This window comes from Tenrec ecaudatus, chromosome 7 (genome assembly GCF_050624435.1).
Source record: "Tenrec ecaudatus isolate mTenEca1 chromosome 7, mTenEca1.hap1, whole genome shotgun sequence".
NCBI lineage: Eukaryota > Metazoa > Chordata > Mammalia > Afrosoricida > Tenrecidae > Tenrec > Tenrec ecaudatus.
The window spans coordinates 17,183,615-17,202,502 of record NC_134536.1 but is presented as its reverse complement, the minus strand read 5'-3'; the positions used below and the strand labels follow the sequence as shown (position 1 = coordinate 17,202,502).

The 18,888-nt window shown below is 52.1% G+C and overlaps 1 protein-coding gene across 4 annotated transcripts in view; it reads left to right on the top strand.

Moving 5' to 3' along the window:
- PLEKHG1 (pleckstrin homology and RhoGEF domain containing G1) overlaps window positions 1–18,888 on the top strand; it is a 251,790-nt gene that overhangs the window by 221,718 nt on the left and 11,184 nt on the right. For all 4 annotated transcript variants that reach the window (XM_075554381.1, XM_075554382.1, XM_075554380.1 and 1 more), the window contains 9 exons: window positions 690–821; window positions 1,269–1,451; window positions 1,548–1,643; window positions 1,780–1,866; window positions 7,368–7,401; window positions 8,690–8,782; window positions 11,538–11,576; window positions 13,567–13,589; window positions 16,099–17,629. In XM_075554381.1, the coding sequence (XP_075410496.1) occupies window positions 690–821; window positions 1,269–1,451; window positions 1,548–1,643; window positions 1,780–1,866; window positions 7,368–7,401; window positions 8,690–8,782; window positions 11,538–11,576; window positions 13,567–13,589; window positions 16,099–17,629 (2,218 nt within the window). The remainder of the gene's footprint in view (window positions 1–689; window positions 822–1,268; window positions 1,452–1,547; window positions 1,644–1,779; window positions 1,867–7,367; window positions 7,402–8,689; window positions 8,783–11,537; window positions 11,577–13,566; window positions 13,590–16,098; window positions 17,630–18,888) is intronic.

Genomic DNA, 18,888 nt, shown 5'->3' with positions numbered 1-18,888 from the left:
AGCCTAGTTTGTGTTCCAACTCTCCCACGTTGTCTGCCGGTATTCCTGACAAGTTAGCACACAATCTGACGACAGGCTGATCTTGTGGAACTAACGGGGCAAACATCAAGTGTGAGGGATTAATCAGGGAGCGTCTGGAGTCCAGGTGGCACCATGGCCAAAGCCCTCAGTGCTGAACGAAAGGTCGTGGGGAAAGCTGTGGCCTCTCTCCGATAAAGCTAGTGGTCTCGGATGCCCTGGGTGCCAGCTCTCCTCTCGTCCCATTGGGTCCCTGGGAGGCAGAAGGGACTCGGTGCAGTGGGCTCCATAACAGGACTGTCTGTGGTGGTCGCCCTGGCTGCTTAGATGAGAACAATGGAAAACCCTTTTGTTGTTGTTTTTAAACATTAGGTGCTCTTACAGATAGCAGAACAACCCCTGCAGCAATTACATCGAGTGAACTCGTATGAGTGATGCCACCATCATTTTCAAAACATTACCTTTCTCCTTGAGCCCTCTGATGTCAGCTCCTCTTTTTCCTCTCCCTCCCCCCACCCTCGGGAGCCCTTAATATATATATATATATATATATATATACACACACACTTCATCTCTTATACCCTCCACGGTATCCCTTCACCCACGTGTCTGTGGCTCATCCTCCTGGGGTGGGGAGACTCATCCATCCCCTTTTCCCTTTTCTGTTTAAGGAAATAGAAAACCACCTGGACAAGGCCACCGAGGGCTACGACGTGGTGCTGGACGCCATCGACACCATGCAGCGCGTGGCCTGGCACATCAACAACATGAAGCGCAAGCACGAGCACGCCGTGCGCTTGCAGGTGAGGCCAAGGGCTGGGCCAGGCCGGCGGGCACCTCCTGGCAGGTGTGCCCTGCCCACCCTTGGTGAGCCCTGGGGCGGGGCACAAGTGTGTGCAGGAAGGTTCAGAAGTTAGACCACTCTGGTTGGCTTCCCAGATGCCTCTGGGCAGCCTCAGCTAATAGCCGAGAACGCTAACCACGTCCACCCACCCAGCACTAGGGAGCGGGGGTGTCGAGGGAATGCCCCTGTGAGCAGGTCCACAGCCGTGGAAAGCACAGGTGATGCTGTCAGCCGGGGCCGCCTCATGCTCAGCCGCATGAGGACTGCATCCCATGGCTGTGAACATGCTGTTGAGTGATGGCGTCCATCGGAATGAGTCCTGTCGTGGGTCCCAGGAGCCTAGGTCCTCGAGGCTCAGCCCCGTGTCCCACCCCACCTTCCTTTACCGACCCCTTGCTGTCCTCAGGAGATCCAGAGCTTGCTCACCAACTGGAAGGGGCCGGACCTGACAAGCTATGGGGAGCTGGTGCTCGAGGGCACCTTCCGCCTGCAGAGAGCCAAGAACGAGCGGACGCTCTTCCTCTTCGACAAGTTGCTGCTCCTCACCAAGAAGAGAGACGACACTTTCACGTACAAAGCTCACATCCTGGTACGGCCCTCTGGGCCCCGGGGGTGGAGGTGGGGGGTGGGCATGAGCACGCAGCCTGGGCTCGGGTCTCACCCCCGCTGCGCCCTCTCTGTCCAGTGCGGCAACCTCATGCTGGTGGAAGTGATCCCTAAGGAGCCGCTCAGCTTCAGCGTCTTCCACTACAAGAACCCCAAGCTGCAGCACACAGTGCAGGTAAGGACAGCGCCCTGGGAACCGGTGAGCTCAGTGCTCCAGGCGGCCTGGCCGAACTGGCCCGGTTCATCAGGGCACCGAGGATCTGGATCTGGTCAGAGTGGTTGTCTGATGTGTCCTCGTCTGCCTCTGCCAGGCAAAATCCCAGCAGGACAAGCGCCTGTGGGTGCTGCACCTGAAGAGACTGATCCTGGAGAACCACGTGGCAAAGATCCCGGCAAAGGTAAAACCAGGGGGCCCTGCAAAGTGTCTACAGCCCCTTCCCGACGTGGGTGATGGGTGGCGCCTCCTGGTGGGCGGTGCTGGAACTACCCAGGGGGTGCAAAAACAGATACCTACACTTTATCTTGGCTTACAGCTCTCACCCGAACGTTTTCCATTGCCAGGGAGGCACGGAGTCAATGTGTGGTTGCTTGTGTTTCTCTGAAAAGGGGGCCGAAGGCCATATAAGTTTAGGAACCTGTGATCTACAGGATTCCACACCCTTGACTGGCAGCCCGACAGGAAAAAGGGTTTGTTTTCCAAATGAGCGTGGAGTGGTGTAGACCAGCCATTTATAGTGAGAAAGATCACAGGAACGGAAGACTGGGAGATGGGTTAGGTGGGTGTTGTTGTTGGACTTCACAAAAGAATTGAAAAAGATTGAAAGAGCATTCTAGAGCACCCATCAGAAGGAAAAAGAGTTGTTAGGATTATTCAAAGGCATGCTGAGCCCAATCATGAACAAAGGTTCTGGGGAACGCTGGGGAGACCAGACAGCTTCTCAGCTACTGAGACATGTACAGAGAAGAGCTGACCCCAGAGGCGTGACTTTCTGCTGATTACGATGAACTGATCAGCATCAAAGCAGGCCATGGGGTGGATAAGGTGTTCATGCCACTTGAGGAGGGAAAGGAACAGAGCCTTTGGCTCAGTTTGAAAGGGTGAGGCATAGTTTAAGTGGGGAGAGGAACAACAGGGAAGTAGCCAAAGAGAACAGCAGAACTAGACAGGACGAGGTTGGACAGGGTGCTGTGATCACATGTGCGAGGTGGTGGGGACCCGTCCTTGGGAGAAGGGGTGGGTGTGAGGGAGAGGGAGCCTTGTGCCTCACTGGGAGGACCTCAGTCACAGACAGCAAGCGCACAGCCGGGGTTCTCCAGGGAACCACCCCCAGGGCCTGCCTCTCGACCCATCTGTCCATGCGAGTGTGCATACGCAGAGTGCCATGCGCTGGCTGTAAGGATGTGGTTCGTGCGGTGTGGCAGTCGGAAAATCTGCAGCCTGTACGTCAGGCAGCAGGCTGGCCCCTGGGGCCAATGCTGCAGGCTCAAGGCAGCAGTTCTGACTTCAGGACACTTCCACTTGGGGGTGAGGGTGGGCATGAGGCCCATACTCCTTAAGGAGAGTGGTCTGCTTCACTGAAGAGTCCAGTGACTGCAAATCTGAATCTCCCCTGAATGCCCTCCTGTTAACTTCCAGATTCATGTTGGCCCTCATAGCTGGGCACCCTTGCCACATGGGGTTCCCCATCACACTGGCAGCAGGAAGCCCTGAGCATCTGGGAGGGGAGGGCAGGGTCTGCCCTGGATCCTGATAGTGTAACTCCAGGGACATCCAGGCAGATGCTCCATGAGTCACCACAGATGAGGAGCCTGGCTTTGACCAGAGGAGCAGAGAAGAGCAGAGGCCAACAAATCAGAAAGGTCGGGGTGTCTGGGGGGCAGCAATGTACCCGTGGTGGTGGGGAGTTGCAGAAAGGGAGTCATAGAGTGGGTAGGTAAGGTGGGAAGGAGGGGGTGAGCACAACTTCCCCCACTACCATGTGGGGATGTGGGCGGGGGTGGGGGTTGGTCCAAGGTAGAAATTCCATTTTGGGAGCTGCGGGTCTGGAGGAATGGAAATCCTCAGCGCATGGACAAGGTGGCCCATTAAGATTTAGGAAAGAAAGAACTCTGTGACTCCACACAATTGGCAAGGGGCAGAGGGACTTGGGGACCAGCCAAAAGAGCAACATGGCCCACGAGATAATGAGATGAGAGAGAAAGGGAGAAAGATGGTGCGACCAAGCGGTGGGAGTGGGGGTGGGGGGGGTGGAGCAGCAGCCAAGCTGCTGAGGTCAGATGAGAGTCGTGCAGATAGGAAATTCGGTGATTAAGAGACCTAGAAAAGGCGGGGCAGGTATCAGCGGGCATGAGAAGGAACCAGCTGGGTGTAGACTTTTTTTGTTAATATGTCGTAAAGGGTAGAGAAGAAAAGGGGCCGTGGCTTAAGGACCGGCCACCTCCAATAGAGTCCTGGCCAGTGAAGCCAGCTCGGGGATCCACGGGCAGAAGGCGCTCAGAGGAGGGCTGGGGGCCAGAAAGCCGAGAGCACACAGAGGGACTCTGAGGTGGCCCGCACTGAGGCAGGACGCCCAGGGCAGGGGGAAAGGCCCTGACTCTTAGCTGAGGACAATGCCCTGGATGAGTAGCACCTGGGACAGCTGACTTAGACACCTGGGAGCACGCCCGGGAGTGGCTGATGGTGTCATTCACAGACCTGTGCTCAGCAGCTTACAAACTGCAGCAGCTGCGCAGCGCTGGGGACCGGCTGCAGACCTCTAGGGCGCACACCGCCCCCCCGCCCCGCCCCCGCCCCCTCCGCAGACTTCCAGGCCGAGCAGCCCAAAACTGGCCAGGAAAGCGGGATGCTTTCTGGGCACGCTGATCTGATGTGGGTCAATGCCTCTCCAGCAGGAGCTGGGCTCAGCGTGGTGGCCATCCAGAGTGGGATGTTCTGGGAGGCAGTCAGGGGGCAGTGGGTGGCCGTGATGATACGTTGCTGCCCTGCAGAGGGGACAGAGCAGAGTGGTCAGAGATACAGTGGCCGGGGTGGTGATGGATCCCCACGGGGGTGGTGAAATGGCCCACAAGGGGGTGGGACGGGATGCGATGATGGTCATGAGAGAAGACTGAGTGGAAAGCCCGAGGACAGAGCTCCCCAAGAAGAGGAAGAGCCCCTCTTTCCCCCCTCCACTCCCCCCCTCCACGCCCACACTGGCACACATCAGAAGCTCTCCTCCAGGTGGGCGGCGGCGACTTTGAACCCAAGAAACATGCTTTTCCCATAAACCGGAGAGTCGTGGCATTGGGAGGTGCAAAGAGGTGACTGCATCTCCCCGGCTGTTAGTCACTTGCTTGCTGGCCGGGTGCCTGGGAATGCCCTCCTGAGGCCTGGCAAGGCCCCACCTGCTGTTTATCTTCCCCTGGGAAAAGCCCTGCGCTAAGGGGATTTGGAAAGGCAATTACTGGGGCTTGCAAAACCAGAAGAGCCTGCCTCCCTGTCCTCTGTCTCCCACACCTGGTATGTGTGTTCTAGACGGCTTTTCCCTGGTGTCTTACAGTGGTACGTAGCATCACAACAGACTTGTTCGCTTTGCTCATGTTGCTGATCCTGTGAAGATTCAAAAATTGGTGGGGGGGGGGGGCGGGTAGGTTCTGCTGCAATTTAGGGACACACAGACCTGGAGCAAAGTATGTTGTCTTCCTGGTTGTCATCCTCAGCAAAGTACCCAAGAGTCACCTCTTACTCTCCCCATTTTGAAAACAGCATGAAGCAGATGGTGCACAGGAGCCCCCGAGGCACAGTGGTTATGCGTTGGGCTGCTAACTGCAAGATCAGCAGTTCAAAACCACCAATCACCCCGCAGGAGAAAGACGGGGCTTTCTACTCCCGTTAACAGTGACAGTCTCAGAAACTCACAGCACCAGTTCTACCTTGTCCTATAGGGTGGCTATGAGTCGGTATCAACATGATGGCAATGAGTTTGGTTTTGGGTTTGCAAGGCAGTCGATTCACAAAGAATATCTTAACCAGTAACCATGAAAGCAGGCTGATTTAATATACCACCATCGGGTTTATCCATTTTCGAAGTGGGAGTATTAACTAGGCGTCCTGGTGGCACCATGTTTAAACCTTCAGTTACTAGCTGACAGGTTGATAGTTCAGCCCCACCACGGCTACACAGGAGAAAAGACCTGGCAACTATAGAGACCTCCCCTAAGAAGACCCATGCCATATGGGGCCACCCTACACCCGACTCAGCTCAGCAGCACCCAACACTCCCAATAATGAATAACTCAGCACTATTTCTTTAAAAGATCATGTTCTTAGAGCTTTCAAATTATCTTTCTATGAAATAAAGGAAATGGCTAATAAATGGGAAACTGTAAACATGAAAAAAAAAAGCAGGTTGAAAATGCACAAGTCCAGTCCCTCCCAAGCCCACTGGAATCAACTCCGCAGGCAGTGAGTGTGGATTTGAGCTTAAACCCCTCCCCCCACCCCATCCCTTTCCTGCATCTGTGATGGTCCGTGACTGACACCTAGTGGACAACATGTGGCTGATGAGCCCTTTTTTTTTTTTTTTTTAAGTGTCAAGACTTAGGGTTAAAGCTACTAAGTAAGGGTCAGGACGTCAGATTTTCAGAAATTGCCACACCGCCCATTCCTCTGTGGTGGACAGACTGGAGACTAGTCCAAAGAAGGCAGTTGAGCACTCCATTTCTCAGGCTGAGACACACAGGATTCAAAAAGGCCAAGCAAAGATGTGGACAGGTGCTTGGGAATCACGTTGCCTACGTACTGCGTGTTACCAGGATGCTGTGCACGCATTTCACAGAATTGTGCTCACATTTGTGTTCAGGATTCATCAGAATAGTTAACCCCACACTTTTGATGTAAGCTCGTATCGTCCATATTATGAAAACCTGTGCATTTAATTTCTCAACATGAAGGTCAGAGAAGTGATGTCTTGAATTTGGGATTTATTTTTTCCCTTCCTTTTTAAAATAAGCTATAATTCCCACTAATACAGCTATGTTAAAGGGATCTTAGCAGGATGTTTGCACGTTTCTATTAGTTTTGAAAATGAATGATACATTACAGAGGGAAGAAAGGCTGCCTAAATTAATTTTACTTTTAGGAAGCAGCTACCGTGAGCACAAGACCGTTAATGAGCCTGAGGGAGACAGGACAAGCTGGGGACAGAGCCCAGTCCCTGGCCTGTAGCATTTGGCTCAGTGGGTCTCACTTGGCGGCCAGGAGTCTGCCAAGGGCCCAATAGCCAGTGGTGATCAGCCTGGTGGTGAACCTCTGACGGAGCTGTCTCCTTCCCTTCCCTTCCCTTCCCTCCTCCCTCTCCCCCTCCCCTTTCTTTGCTAGGGACAGGGCGCTGCTCACTATGACTTTCTTGTTGTTGTTGTTGCTTTTCCCCTCTCTTGTGCATCTGTTTCTTGTGTCGTGTGCTACACACAAGGGGCACTTGCCTGTGTGAACTATATGCTAACATCTTAAAGAAATACAACCTGCTTGGTCCTCACTGATCAGCGTGCTCGTAATCAGACATTTCACCTTTACGGCAGTAGCATCTACTATCTTCCTGCTAATGATGTGCATCTCACACAGTGTGGCCATTAAGGAACGATGTCATCAATCTCCGCTTTGTGAGCCGATGTGGTCATCCTCCATTTCCCCATAACACCCGTTTTCAACTAACAACCTGGTCTTTGGAACTGACTCTGTCATTAAGCGAGGAATTTGTTGTTAGCTTCTCTTTTTAAGCATTTGAGAATCTAAAGTCGCCAAGTAAGATAAAATCTGTATCCGGACTGGCAGTGTAAACCTGCAGCAAATCTGTACTTGTCGTGGGGATGGGGAGGAGGAGAATCCGAGGCAATGATAGCTGCTCTCTCTCTCTTTCAGGCCAAGCAAGCCCTACTTGAAATGGACGCTATTCGTAAGTCTTGGTTTCTCAATACAGTTTAAACGTTGATCTTGCTCTGGGGCCGATAATCTGTCCTGCCTTCGAGTCAACCAGCTAGAGCAGGCTGCCGATGCAGTCTCCCCAGCACAGCAACTTCTTCCTACACGGCCTTCTCCGTGGGCCGTGTGATGGCAGCCCAGACCCAGGTTTTCTGTATCAGCCAACAATGTGGGTCATGATTTAAGGGTCAGCTTTTCCCCCACTCTCCACCACACCACTAGGAAACAAGGTCCCCCCCGGGCATCCCCCAGCCTCTAAGAGCCCCCTATTGACCATCTGCAAGAAACACACTACTAGACAGTCTTGGGTTTCTGTGACGTCCAAAGCTGTAACAGCACGACACCATTTCAGGGCATGTGTTTCTAGGCCACGGACAGACACGCCGGTCCCATCTGTGCAACAGAAGCGTGTCATACGTCCTCAAGGAGATTAAGTAGAATAAAAAGAGAAGCCGCTGGCTTTAATCACACCGCCAGGACTCCCCGAAACTCAGTCGTACCACATTTCTGCTTTTGCTAAGATGTTCACCTTCCTCAGGTGCACGACACCGCCCCGTACTTCCCGTCCTGCCGACTGTGACTACAGAGTGGTTGTGTTTTGTTGTATTTTCCAAAGAAGCACCCAAATAGACGCGGGAGCACCTGCCTCACCACCATCTACCTGAGGCACTTGCTGTAGCCCAGGTAGTGTGCGCTCAACTGCCTAAAGGGTGTTGGTGCAAACCCAGCCAGCAGTGCCATGGAAGAAAGGCCTGGCAGTCTGTTTCCGTGAAGTTCACAACCCAGAAAACCCCATGGGGCCGCGTTCCCCTGTGGCTCACCTGGCATTGCTGTGGGTCAGAATCAACTTGATGGCAGCAGATTTGCACGTGGATGTGACTCCCTGCTGCGGGACCCAGCCACACCTGAGAAATGATGGTGAAGGACCACTCCCCGGGACTGTGCTGGGGCTGATTCTATGCCCCTGGTGCATTTCAGTCAGCATCCTAGGAAGGGTAGAGTCAAGTGCGGTAGCCCTTCCTTCTGAGGAATCAAAAAGGTTGGGCACAGACGGGGTGGGGGGACCAAGTGTGTAAGAAAGAGAAAGGGGAGGGCACAGCTTAACATGCTAGCCCAGCCCTGCAAGCCAAGTCCCCCATAAGCGGACAGCCCCTGTCTGCACAGTCAACACAGCAATGGGGGGAGAGGGGCTGCCCCCGCGACAGATGACACAGAAGTCCGGGGTCCCCTCGCTCTTACTGGCCGTGTGCTTGTCTTCACAGACCACCCAGGCTTCTGTTACAGCCCCGAGGCCGAGTCGAAGCCAGGCTGCTCGAAAGAAGGGTCCACTCCATATCGGCTCAGAAGAAAATCGGGTGAGTAGGACGTCGCGATCACATGTCCGTCATTAGGGAGCACTGCTCGTGAACTCCCCACTCGCGGTCATGCGGTGGTGACTGTGTGTCCCTCCGATGCCAGAAGCGTCAACGTCAGTGGTTCAAATGCCAGCGGGGTCACCCACCGTGGGCAGGTTTCCCTGCAGCTTCCAGACTTAGACGGTCCGGGAAGGAACGCCTGGTGGTCTGCATCTTCCAACTCTGGCCGCTGGAAGACTTAGGAGGAGCAGTAGCATGTTGCCTGACCAGTGCCAAAACCGCTGCCTCACAACAGTTGCCCTTAATGTCGTGGGTGCAGAAAGCTTTCTGGGCCTTCACTTGCTGGTGTGGCCCCCCTCAAAGTGACAGAAGCAGCAGCAGCAACAGCAAACCCCCGGGAATAATTGGAACGTGGAATGTAAACGGGATGAGTCTTTGAAAAATTGGAAGTGGACGCAAATCGAATGGAACAGCTAGCAATCGATAACCTAGGCATCTGGGAGCTGAAATGTGCCGGCACCGGCCATTCTGAACCAGGTGATCGTATGGGCTCCCAAGGTTGACAAGGTAAAGGGAAGGAAATCACATTCGTTGTCAAACTGAACATTCCGAGCTGTCAGCGTCCAGCTAACACCCATCCACCTCCACAGAAGACCAGTTACTACGACCCTCAGTCAGTTTTACACCCCACCCATCAGTGCCAGAGATGAGCTAACTGAAGATGTTTGCCCGTGTCTGTGGTCTGGAATTGATCAAACATGCCATTGAAGTGCATAGATGATTATTGTGATTGGAATGCAAGACTGAGAAACAAAGAAGGAGGAACCGTAGTTGGAAAATATGGCCTTGGTGATAGAAACCATGTCAGAGACCAGGTGATAGGATTTTACAAGACCAATGACTTCTTCATCACAAAATATCATTTCTCAACAACACAAACTGCAGCTGTGCACGGGGACCTCACCAGATGGCATACACAGGAACCAAATTGGCCTCATCTGTGGAAAGAGACCATGGAGAAGCTCAATATCATGAGCCAACACAAGGCTGGGGGCCTCATGTGCAAATTCAGGTTGAAGCTGAAGAAAATTCAGAAAAGTCCACAGGAGCCTAAACACTACCTGGAGCATATCCACCTGAACTTAGAAACCATCTCAAGAACAGATTTGACATACTGAATGCTAATGACCAAGACCAGACAGATTGTGGGATGATGTCATAAACACCATGCCCAAAGAAATCAAAAGGTCATTAAAAAGCAAGAAAGAAAAGTGGACGTCAGATGAGACTCCAAGACTTGCTCTAACTGCAGAGTAGCTAAAGCAAATAGAAGAAATGATGAGTTCAAGGGGCTGAACAGAAAGTTCCTAAGGGCAGCTCGAGAAGACAGAGTAAAGTATTGTCACAAAACGCACAAAGACTGGAGTGAAGAAAGGGAGAATGCCCTGGGCTGCGGGAGGTAGACCAGCTATCCTGCACCAACTGCATCTGAAATGAGGCGTGCCGATGAAAGGAAAGGAGACAAGTGCAAAGTATGGGATTGGGAGGGCAACAGTCTGCTGGACTGAAGCCTCGAATATATTCAAAGCTTGGTTTATATACTATTCCTACAAGGGAATGGTTACAAAGCAAAGAGCAAAGCACTTGCTTCAAACCCATTCTGAGCATCTTATCTATGCAAACATTTCTTAACTAGGCACACTGTCTAAACACTTGAGTAATAAACACTACATCCTAAGATAAACACAAGGACATGCAAGGTTCAAAAGAGTCTCAAGGAGGTCAGAAAGAACTGAGTTATCTCGCAATGTATTTAGCTGCAAGGTCAGCAGAGGCACAGGGGACTAATTAGTCACATACCAGGTAACACCTGGACCAGCCAACCGCCTCCTACACTGGGCCTTTCTCATTCTGAAAGAACTGGGGGAAAATTCAAGACTCGAGTTGCAATATTGAAGGATTCTCTGAGTGAACAGGACATAATACAAGGAATATCATTGCTAACATCGGATGAATCTTGGCGGAAAGCACTGAATACCAGAAAGATGTTTACTTGTGTTCCATTGACTATGTATGCCAAGGCTGTGTGGACCACAGCAAACTATGGACCACCTTGGGAAGAATGGAGATTCCGGAACTCTTCATTGTGCTCCCGTGGAACCTGTCCATGGATAGAGAGGCAGTTGTGCCAACAGGCAAGGTGTGTGTCAGGATTGTATCCTCTCACCATACTTAATCAGTCTGTCTGCTGAGCAAATCCAAGAAGCTGGGTTCTGAAGAGTGTGAAGAGTGTGGCATTAGGATTGAAGGAAGGCTTATTAGCAAGCTGTGGTTTGCGGATGACGCAACCCTGCTTGCTGAAAGTGGGGCGGCCTGGAAGCACCTGCTGATGAAGCTCGAGGCCTGTGGCGTATCTTGAGAAGTAGACACTTGCGGTCTGAAGCTTGGTGAGGTCTGGCATGAGAAGGTAAATGTGGATGTCATATAGGTGTTAGCTAACAGCTAAGAAAGTGGCCAGCCATTGGTAGGTGAATTGGTATCTGCTTCTCTCTTACATGATGGCTTTACATTTATTCTATCATTTTCACAGAGTCAATATCCTACTGCTGAGTGTCTCTAAGCATTGGGGATGTAGGCAAATTTGATAGAAAAGATGTGGAGCTCAATTAATTTGCCAGTAAACAGATGGTTATCCATTTGAAAACTCAGGAATTGCTCTTGCAAACGATGCCACCTTTATCTTTTTCTCTCCCAGAGCCGTCGTCAAGATCCCATAAAGTTTTGAAGACCAGTGGTAAGTGCTAAAGTACCTTTTCTTTTACTGACCCATCAGTATCCACTAAGACCAGCCAACCAAACGTAAAGAATAAACCGGATGGATTAAAGAATGACAGATTTCAGAATAGGATGAACCTCTCTAAGTCACTATGACTCTATGTACAGTGTAAGGCTAAAAGGCTTAGAATACTTGCAACAAATAACATAAGATTAGTGTTCTTATGGTACCGAGAAATTCTGTACATCAAGCAGAAGTGACCAGTTACTCTTCTTTAAAAGTCAGAGAATGTCATTTAGCAGCTTCACCTCACCAACAAGTTGCCAAGCAATGAAAAATCCAAAAGATCAGCCTTGTTATCAGTCAGAAAGCCCACGTTTACATGAGATAGGTGGGGGGAAGAAATGCTAAGAGCTTGCCCCCAAAATTGAGAAATACAGGTACCCTGAAACTCTCAGTGGGGGTATGGATTTTTTAAAAATCATTTATTGGGGGCTCATACAACTCTTATCACAATCCATACAGGGGTGTGAATTTTTTATAACCTTTATGTACACTCATTACAATGAAAACTACATTCCCAAATGTGCTTGGCACGATAGATGGATGGATAGCTTGTGATAAGAGTTGTACAAGCCCCCAATAAAATGATTTATAAAAACAAAAAAAATTTACATCCCTCCCCCTCCAGGACTGAGTGAGGCTTTTGACTTTCAGAAGTACTCCCCTCAGAATAGAGAGCTGTCTGTGTGTACTCACTTCAGGATAGAGAGCTGTTGGTCTGTCTGTATGACCTTGGCAGCATTTATAAAAGACTGTACATAACATTCCTCTCTGGCGGGCAGTGATTGAGGTATAGTGATCCAGGCAATGGATTTTCTGCAACTGGTTAAAAGAATGAAGTGGGTCTCTACTGGTGCGAATGTCGACAGTCAGCAGAAACGGCAATGTTGCACACTGGTGTTTGACCAACAAACCACTGTACATTGTGGGGTGGGCCCTGGGCAGGCCGTGGAAACCGGAAAAAGAGTGGCCAACACATGGCAACCCCACGGGTCTCAAAGGAGAATTGTGCTGCCCCACAGGGTTGTCTGTGGCTGGTTTTCTCAGAGGTAGATCTCCAGGACTTTCTTCCGAGGCACCTCTGGGTGGACTGGAACTTGCACCCTCTCAGTCAGCAGCCGAGCATGTCAATCATGGGCAGCACACAGAGACTCGGGTTACCTCAGGGGCTGGGATTTGGGGTGGGTTTGCTCATGTTTTACTTTGTATGCTTCTGTAACTAACCAATGTTTAAAGATAAGATGCTCATAATCAGAACTTTGGGGATTAAGAAGACCTAAATATAAAGAAAGAAAAAGATACTCAACATTCAGACAGATGTCAGGTGGTTTGACATACATGAAGGCACCTGTATGGTTTTGCAATGCAGGAAGGAGCCCTTGTGGCATTGGAGCAATAGGTCAGCAGTTCAAAACCACCAGCCACTCCAAAAGACAAGGCTTTCTACTTCCATAAAGAATTAGAGTCTCGGCAACCTACGGGGCCAGTTCTCCCGACTTATAGGTTCACTATGAGTTGGAATCGACTCGATGGCAGGGACTTTGGTTTGGGGGGTTTGGGTAATGCAGGAATCTAACTAGAAGAGAGAATTGCTACACCTAAAATTCCTTCAGGTACATTAGGCCTTTGGCTTTTGATTGTTGGCAGTAGTTGAAAATTCCTATAAAATATTAAATCTCTAGAGTTGCCATGGGTTAGTCATTGGGCTGCTCACCACAAGGTGTACGGTTCAAGCCTACCTGCTGCTCCATTGGAGGAAGAGGAGGCTGTCTGCTCCCTTCAGGATTTGCAGTCTCCAAAGCCCTCCAGAGCCCTTCTGCCCTGTCCTAGAGCCTCACTCAGAGTCAGAATTGACTCGATGGCAGGGGGGCTAGTTGGGGTTTATCTAGGTGTGGGGTACCTCTTTAATTCTCAGATTTTAAAAAGAAAACTTTTCTTTTTACAGAAACTACCCAGGACATCCAGAAGGTAAGTAGAGTTACATCTCTTCTGTTGCAACGTTTGCTCCCTGTGCCTCGATGGGTCTCTTCCCTTCAGTCTCCAGTCCAAGGGTAGATGGTCTTCTCCCATTACCAGTAGGCATAGCCCAAGACTCCTCCCTCCTCACTGGCTCAGCTCCTGAAACTCGGGCTGTGGTGTAATCATCCCTGACACCTGCCAGACCTCCTGCGACCCCCCCCCCCCCCCCGTCGCTCTTGAAAGACCTGCATGCTGCTCACTTTTGGAAGGGCTGGCCTTTCGTTCCAAGAAATACATTGTTGGGTTTTAATTAGTCATTTTGAGCTCTTACAGATATTATAACATTCCATGGTCCCATTGGGTAACATGTTTTTTTATTTGGTAGTTGTTGCAACCTATTTGACAGTAATTGTCCTGAAAACACAACACAAGATCTGGATTTTTTTGTTTTGTTTTGTAATCTCCTTTGTTTTGACAAGTAAAAAAGCACTGCAGAAGGTGCCCTGGTCTTTCAGGGAACCAAGCTGAGACCAGGAAGTCCAGGGCACCCCCTCCATCCGAGGGTGCTAGAGTTACAATTCCAAGCACTTTTCAGAAACGTTCTCTAATAGAGATCCAACCCAAGTATGGGGACTAACTAAGCCTGATCAAATCTGAAGGCAGCCAAGAAGAATGCCCCAGCTGTGGGTTTTCCAAAGGATCCCCCGGCAGTGTAATGGGTTACAGTTTGGGCTAACTGAAAAGTCAGCAGTTCATACCCACCTGCTTCTCCAAGGGAGACAGATGAGGCCTTTTGCCCCCCTAAGGAGTTGCCCACAGGGAGACTTCTACTCTGCCCTGTAGTGACCATAGGGTCACTGTGAGTTGGCCTTGACTTGATTGGCAGGAGTTGCGTTTTAAGGGCTTTTTCCATAGTCCTGAAATTCCATTTCCCCTGTCACATGCTGCATCTATACTAAAATTTAGATCCACTAACAAGTAATTAGCTTATCAAAGGAAACTTTGCTTGATAATAACATGTTCTATTACCTTTCTGGGTCATAATAAACTCCCAACAGGATCCAACAGGGATGTATTCTGAAATAATAGTAGCTAGCGGCTGGATAAAAGGGAACTAGAGAAACCCCAAGAAGGGTGTGTACCAGCTTCATCGACAGGCCCTTGCTAGGTTGACAGTTCTGGTAGCTAACCATGGTATGTGAATCAGAAACTGTGCCTGGGCCTCATTAGTTTGAACAGGTTTAACCCTTTCAACTCTTTGACGCTAACCCTTATACTACTGAACAGTGTGAGGGGATAATCCAATACCTGTCTGCACAGTTCAGCCTCTCTGGGGATGGGCCCAAGTTCTAAATGACCTCATTGTTTTCTTCGAGGAGAAGTAGTTAATGCCACTCATATTTTACCTTCTGATTAGCAACTAAATATTGCTTCATTAAATGTATTTTGAAGGAAAGTTAAACTTTCATCGGTGGATTCAATTACAGTCCTGGAACAAAAGGCTCTTTGCCAGGGTCTGTCAGCCGAGGGAATGGTGGCCAGGGTCACCGTAGATCTGAAGGCTTAGGGCAACCCTGCAGGTGCACAGTCGGGTCCCTGACAAGGACTTTGGGGACACTGGAAGCCACCATCCGAATCTTGGTCAAGCACGGGATCTAAGAAAGTCCCTCACTGAAACCGGACATCATGGCCTAAAGCACCACATGGTATTGGGTGTTGTTGAGTCAGTTCTGACTCAGCGTGACTGGGTGTGCAGCAGAATGAAACACCGCCCAGCCCTGCACCATCCTCACAATGGTTGAGTGCACTGTTGCAGCCCCTGCGTCACTCCATCTCATGGAAGGTCTTCTTTTTGGCCCAACCCTCTACTTTACCCAACATGTCTTTTTCCAAGACCTGGTCTCTCCTGATAACATAAAACATCTCCCCATCTTTGCTACTAAGCAGCTGGCTGTACTTCTCCCAAGACAGATGTTTTGGTGAGACGCTGCAAATGTTTATTTATATAACGAGTGTTTGCGGCGTGTACATCAGGCTGATATGACGTGTGTCTAAGCTTAGCTGATGACCTGTCAGGGGGTATCAGTTGTGGAGTTCAAGCTGGGAAGACTGCTGGCCTGACCACTGACAAGGCTAGCAAGGCACTGGCTCCCCCACACCCCCTAGGTCTTCTGGCTGCGAAACCGGTCCAGGGACAGCTACTTCATAGACTGACTGTCAGCACGACATCTGGAGAGTATCTGAAAATGACCTAGCTTAGTTTTTAGTTATTATTATTTTGAAATCATCTTAATGTAGGGGCTTAGTTTTTCAATGAGGATGCGTGACTGACTGCTTTCCTGCCCCACTTCCTTTAGGGGAAAAGGGGGAATTGCTTTTCAAGCCTCCAGGGCAATTTGTAGATCTCATTTTCTCCAAGCATCTCATCTTCGAGCGGGGAGGCGGTAGAAATGCAGGGGGAGGTCTCGGGTTTGGCATCTTCTCCATGTCGTTGTCACTCTGTTTCTGCCCTCCTCAGGCATCCAGAGAGGATGGGACTCCCCGCCTGCCCTCAGCAGGGCCCCCTCCCGCGCAGAGGAACAGCCAGCCCAGCAGCTCCACCCTCTTGGGCGTGCTGGGCACAGGGGGTGCCGTGAGGAACATCTGGACTGACCACCAGATCCGGCAAGCCTTGTTCCCCAGCCGGCGGTCCCCACACGAGGACGACGAGGATGACTACCAGATGTTCGTGCCCTCATTTTCCTCTTCAGACTTGAACTCCACCACGCTAAGCGAAGACAGCACTTCCAGTCGCCCGTGTAGCTGGCACATGGGGCAGATTCAGCCCCCCGAGCCTCCCGGCTCGGGACACAGGGTGGTGCGGAGGGCCAGCAGTGCGGGCGAGAGCAACATGTGCCCCCCTGAAATAAGAGTCAGGGACAGCGATGGCTCTCAGTACAGCCCCCGGAGAGACCGGCAGAATGGTGCCGCTGCCACCGCCGCTGAGCAGGGCGGTGTGGCGTCCATTGAGCTGACCATTGACGACATAGACCACGTCTACGACAACATAAGCTACGAGGACTTGAAACTGATGGTGGCCCAGCGCGAAGAGGCCGAGTGCTCTCCCCGCAGACCCACCAAGGACGCCGTTCGCCCCCAAAGCACCCTGGAGCTAGCCTCGTCCCAGTGGCTCACCGGCCGGGATGGCGGCGCGCTGCGCAGACAGCCGCCGACCCTCAGCGCCCAGGACCTCAAGGAGGTGGAAGAAAACATCTACGACACCATCCGGCTCCCCGGGGCGCCGGCGCTGGGTTTCAGGTGCAGCAGCCTCCAGCGGCCCCGGAGGAGCACCTTCCTGGGCCCGGAGGCTGACTTTGCGCGCTGCGACGGCCTGCGGTCCCCCTTCGTGTCCCAGGACAGCCTGCAGTTCAGTGAGGACGAGGCGCCCGGCCCCAGGGCCGCCCCGGAGAACGACTACCTGAGCCTGCTGGACCAGCCGCCCGGCGCCGCCCCCCTGTCCGCGTCGGACAAGCTGTCGGAGGAGGTGGACGCGATCTGGAACGACCTGGAGAACTACATCAAGAAGAACGAAGACAAGACGCGCGAGCGCCTGCTGGCCGCGTTCCCTGTCGGCAAGGACGACGTGGCCGGCCGGCCGCTCGCGGGGAGCACGCCCGAGCTGAGCGGGAGCACCGCCCGCGCCACGTCCACGCTCTCGCTCCCCGAGAGCCGGGCCTTCCCGGGCCCCTGCCGGCGCGGAGACCCGATCTCCGCCGAGAGCTCCTTCGGGAGCCTCGGCCGCCTGTCGCTGGCCAGCCCGCTGCCGCCCACGGAGAGTCCCTACGACCTGGCGCAGGCCGACGCAGAAGCGGCCGAGGCCGCGGACAAGACCAAGAGCCGGGTGTTCCTGATGGCCAGGCAGTACAGCCAGAAGATCAAGAAGGCCAACCAGCTGCTGAAAGTGAGGAGCCCGGAGCTGGAGCCTCCGCCGCCGCCGCCGCTGCCCAGCTCCGTACACAGGGACCTGGCCGCCATCCTGGAAGAGAAGAAGCAAGGCGGGGCTGCCATAGGTACGTCCACCCAGGGGCCTGCCCGCTCTCCTGAGAGTCACGTGCGCGCACGTTTCCGATCCGCAAATGCCCTTTGGGTAGGTGTGCGCATGGGCGCACGCACCTGCACGAGCACGTTGTCTGTCTGTATTGGTGATGGGCGGTCACCGTGAGAGCCACTGGCCCCACCCCGGGAATCAGGTGCAGGCAAGGCGGTGTCGTCGCGCGCCAACTGGCCTCGCGGGGTCTTGTGCCTGTAGGGTTACCGTTCCAGGTGGATGTTTTAAGAAGGGGACGTTTCCTTAGGTTCATCTGAGATCTGGAAAACAGCAGCCCGTTTCCACCCGTGTTTTGGTCACTGGTTGGAGGAGTAGGTTGTGCGTGTAAGGTGTGCAGGTGATGGGCTAGGTTCTAGGCTCCTGGTTCCAGAACACACACACACACACACACACACACACACACACACACACCACCCCCCACGCTCCAAGAGTATAAAAAACACACACACCCCACTCACACCCACTCGTTCTGACAAAACCCCAAAGGAGTCTCTAGCACTTTTCCTCACCCGCTCACTCTGACTCCCGCTTGGTTGTGTTCTCGCTCATAATTTGGGTTATGATTGGATCTGCCTGAGTGGCCGGTGGGAAAGCACGCCACTAAATTTTCTTTTCCCAAACGTGCAACTCAATGCTGGCGGCTGGCCTCCCCTCGAAGCAGAACTACACCGAGTACTCAGACGGGACCTGGAAAAGACAAGCGTTCAGGGAATGAGCCGTTCCTGGGGTGGCGTTTTCTTCTATCTAGGTTAGGCGTAGATTGCTAATCTTCCAGATCCATGGTTCACGCCCACCGGCCACCCTGTGGGAGAAAGATGAGGCAGTATGCTCCTGCAGAGCCTCCTGCGCTCAGAAACCTTACGCAGTGACTGCTATGCGTTGGAGCAGGGACACAATGGCAGTGGGTTTGGTTTCTGGGTTGGGCATTACCTTCTTTCAAAAGGGTTCTGGGGGACAGAAATTGACAGAGACCCCAATGAAAAAGCCTATGTGTGAATGGAGGGGCATGCTGGCCTGGAGAGAAGACACCCCAAAGGGGGGGGGCATTCTCCCCCGCAGGAGCTATTAGCTACCAGGCCTAGAAAGATTTGTGGGGTTGGGCCCAGGAAGGTGCATTTGAAAACATTGTGGTTTTATATCATAAATTTTAAATCTAGCCCTCAGTTTTCTGGCCAAAGGCCACCTTAATATCAAGCGACTGGAGTTAATCCTCCAATCAAA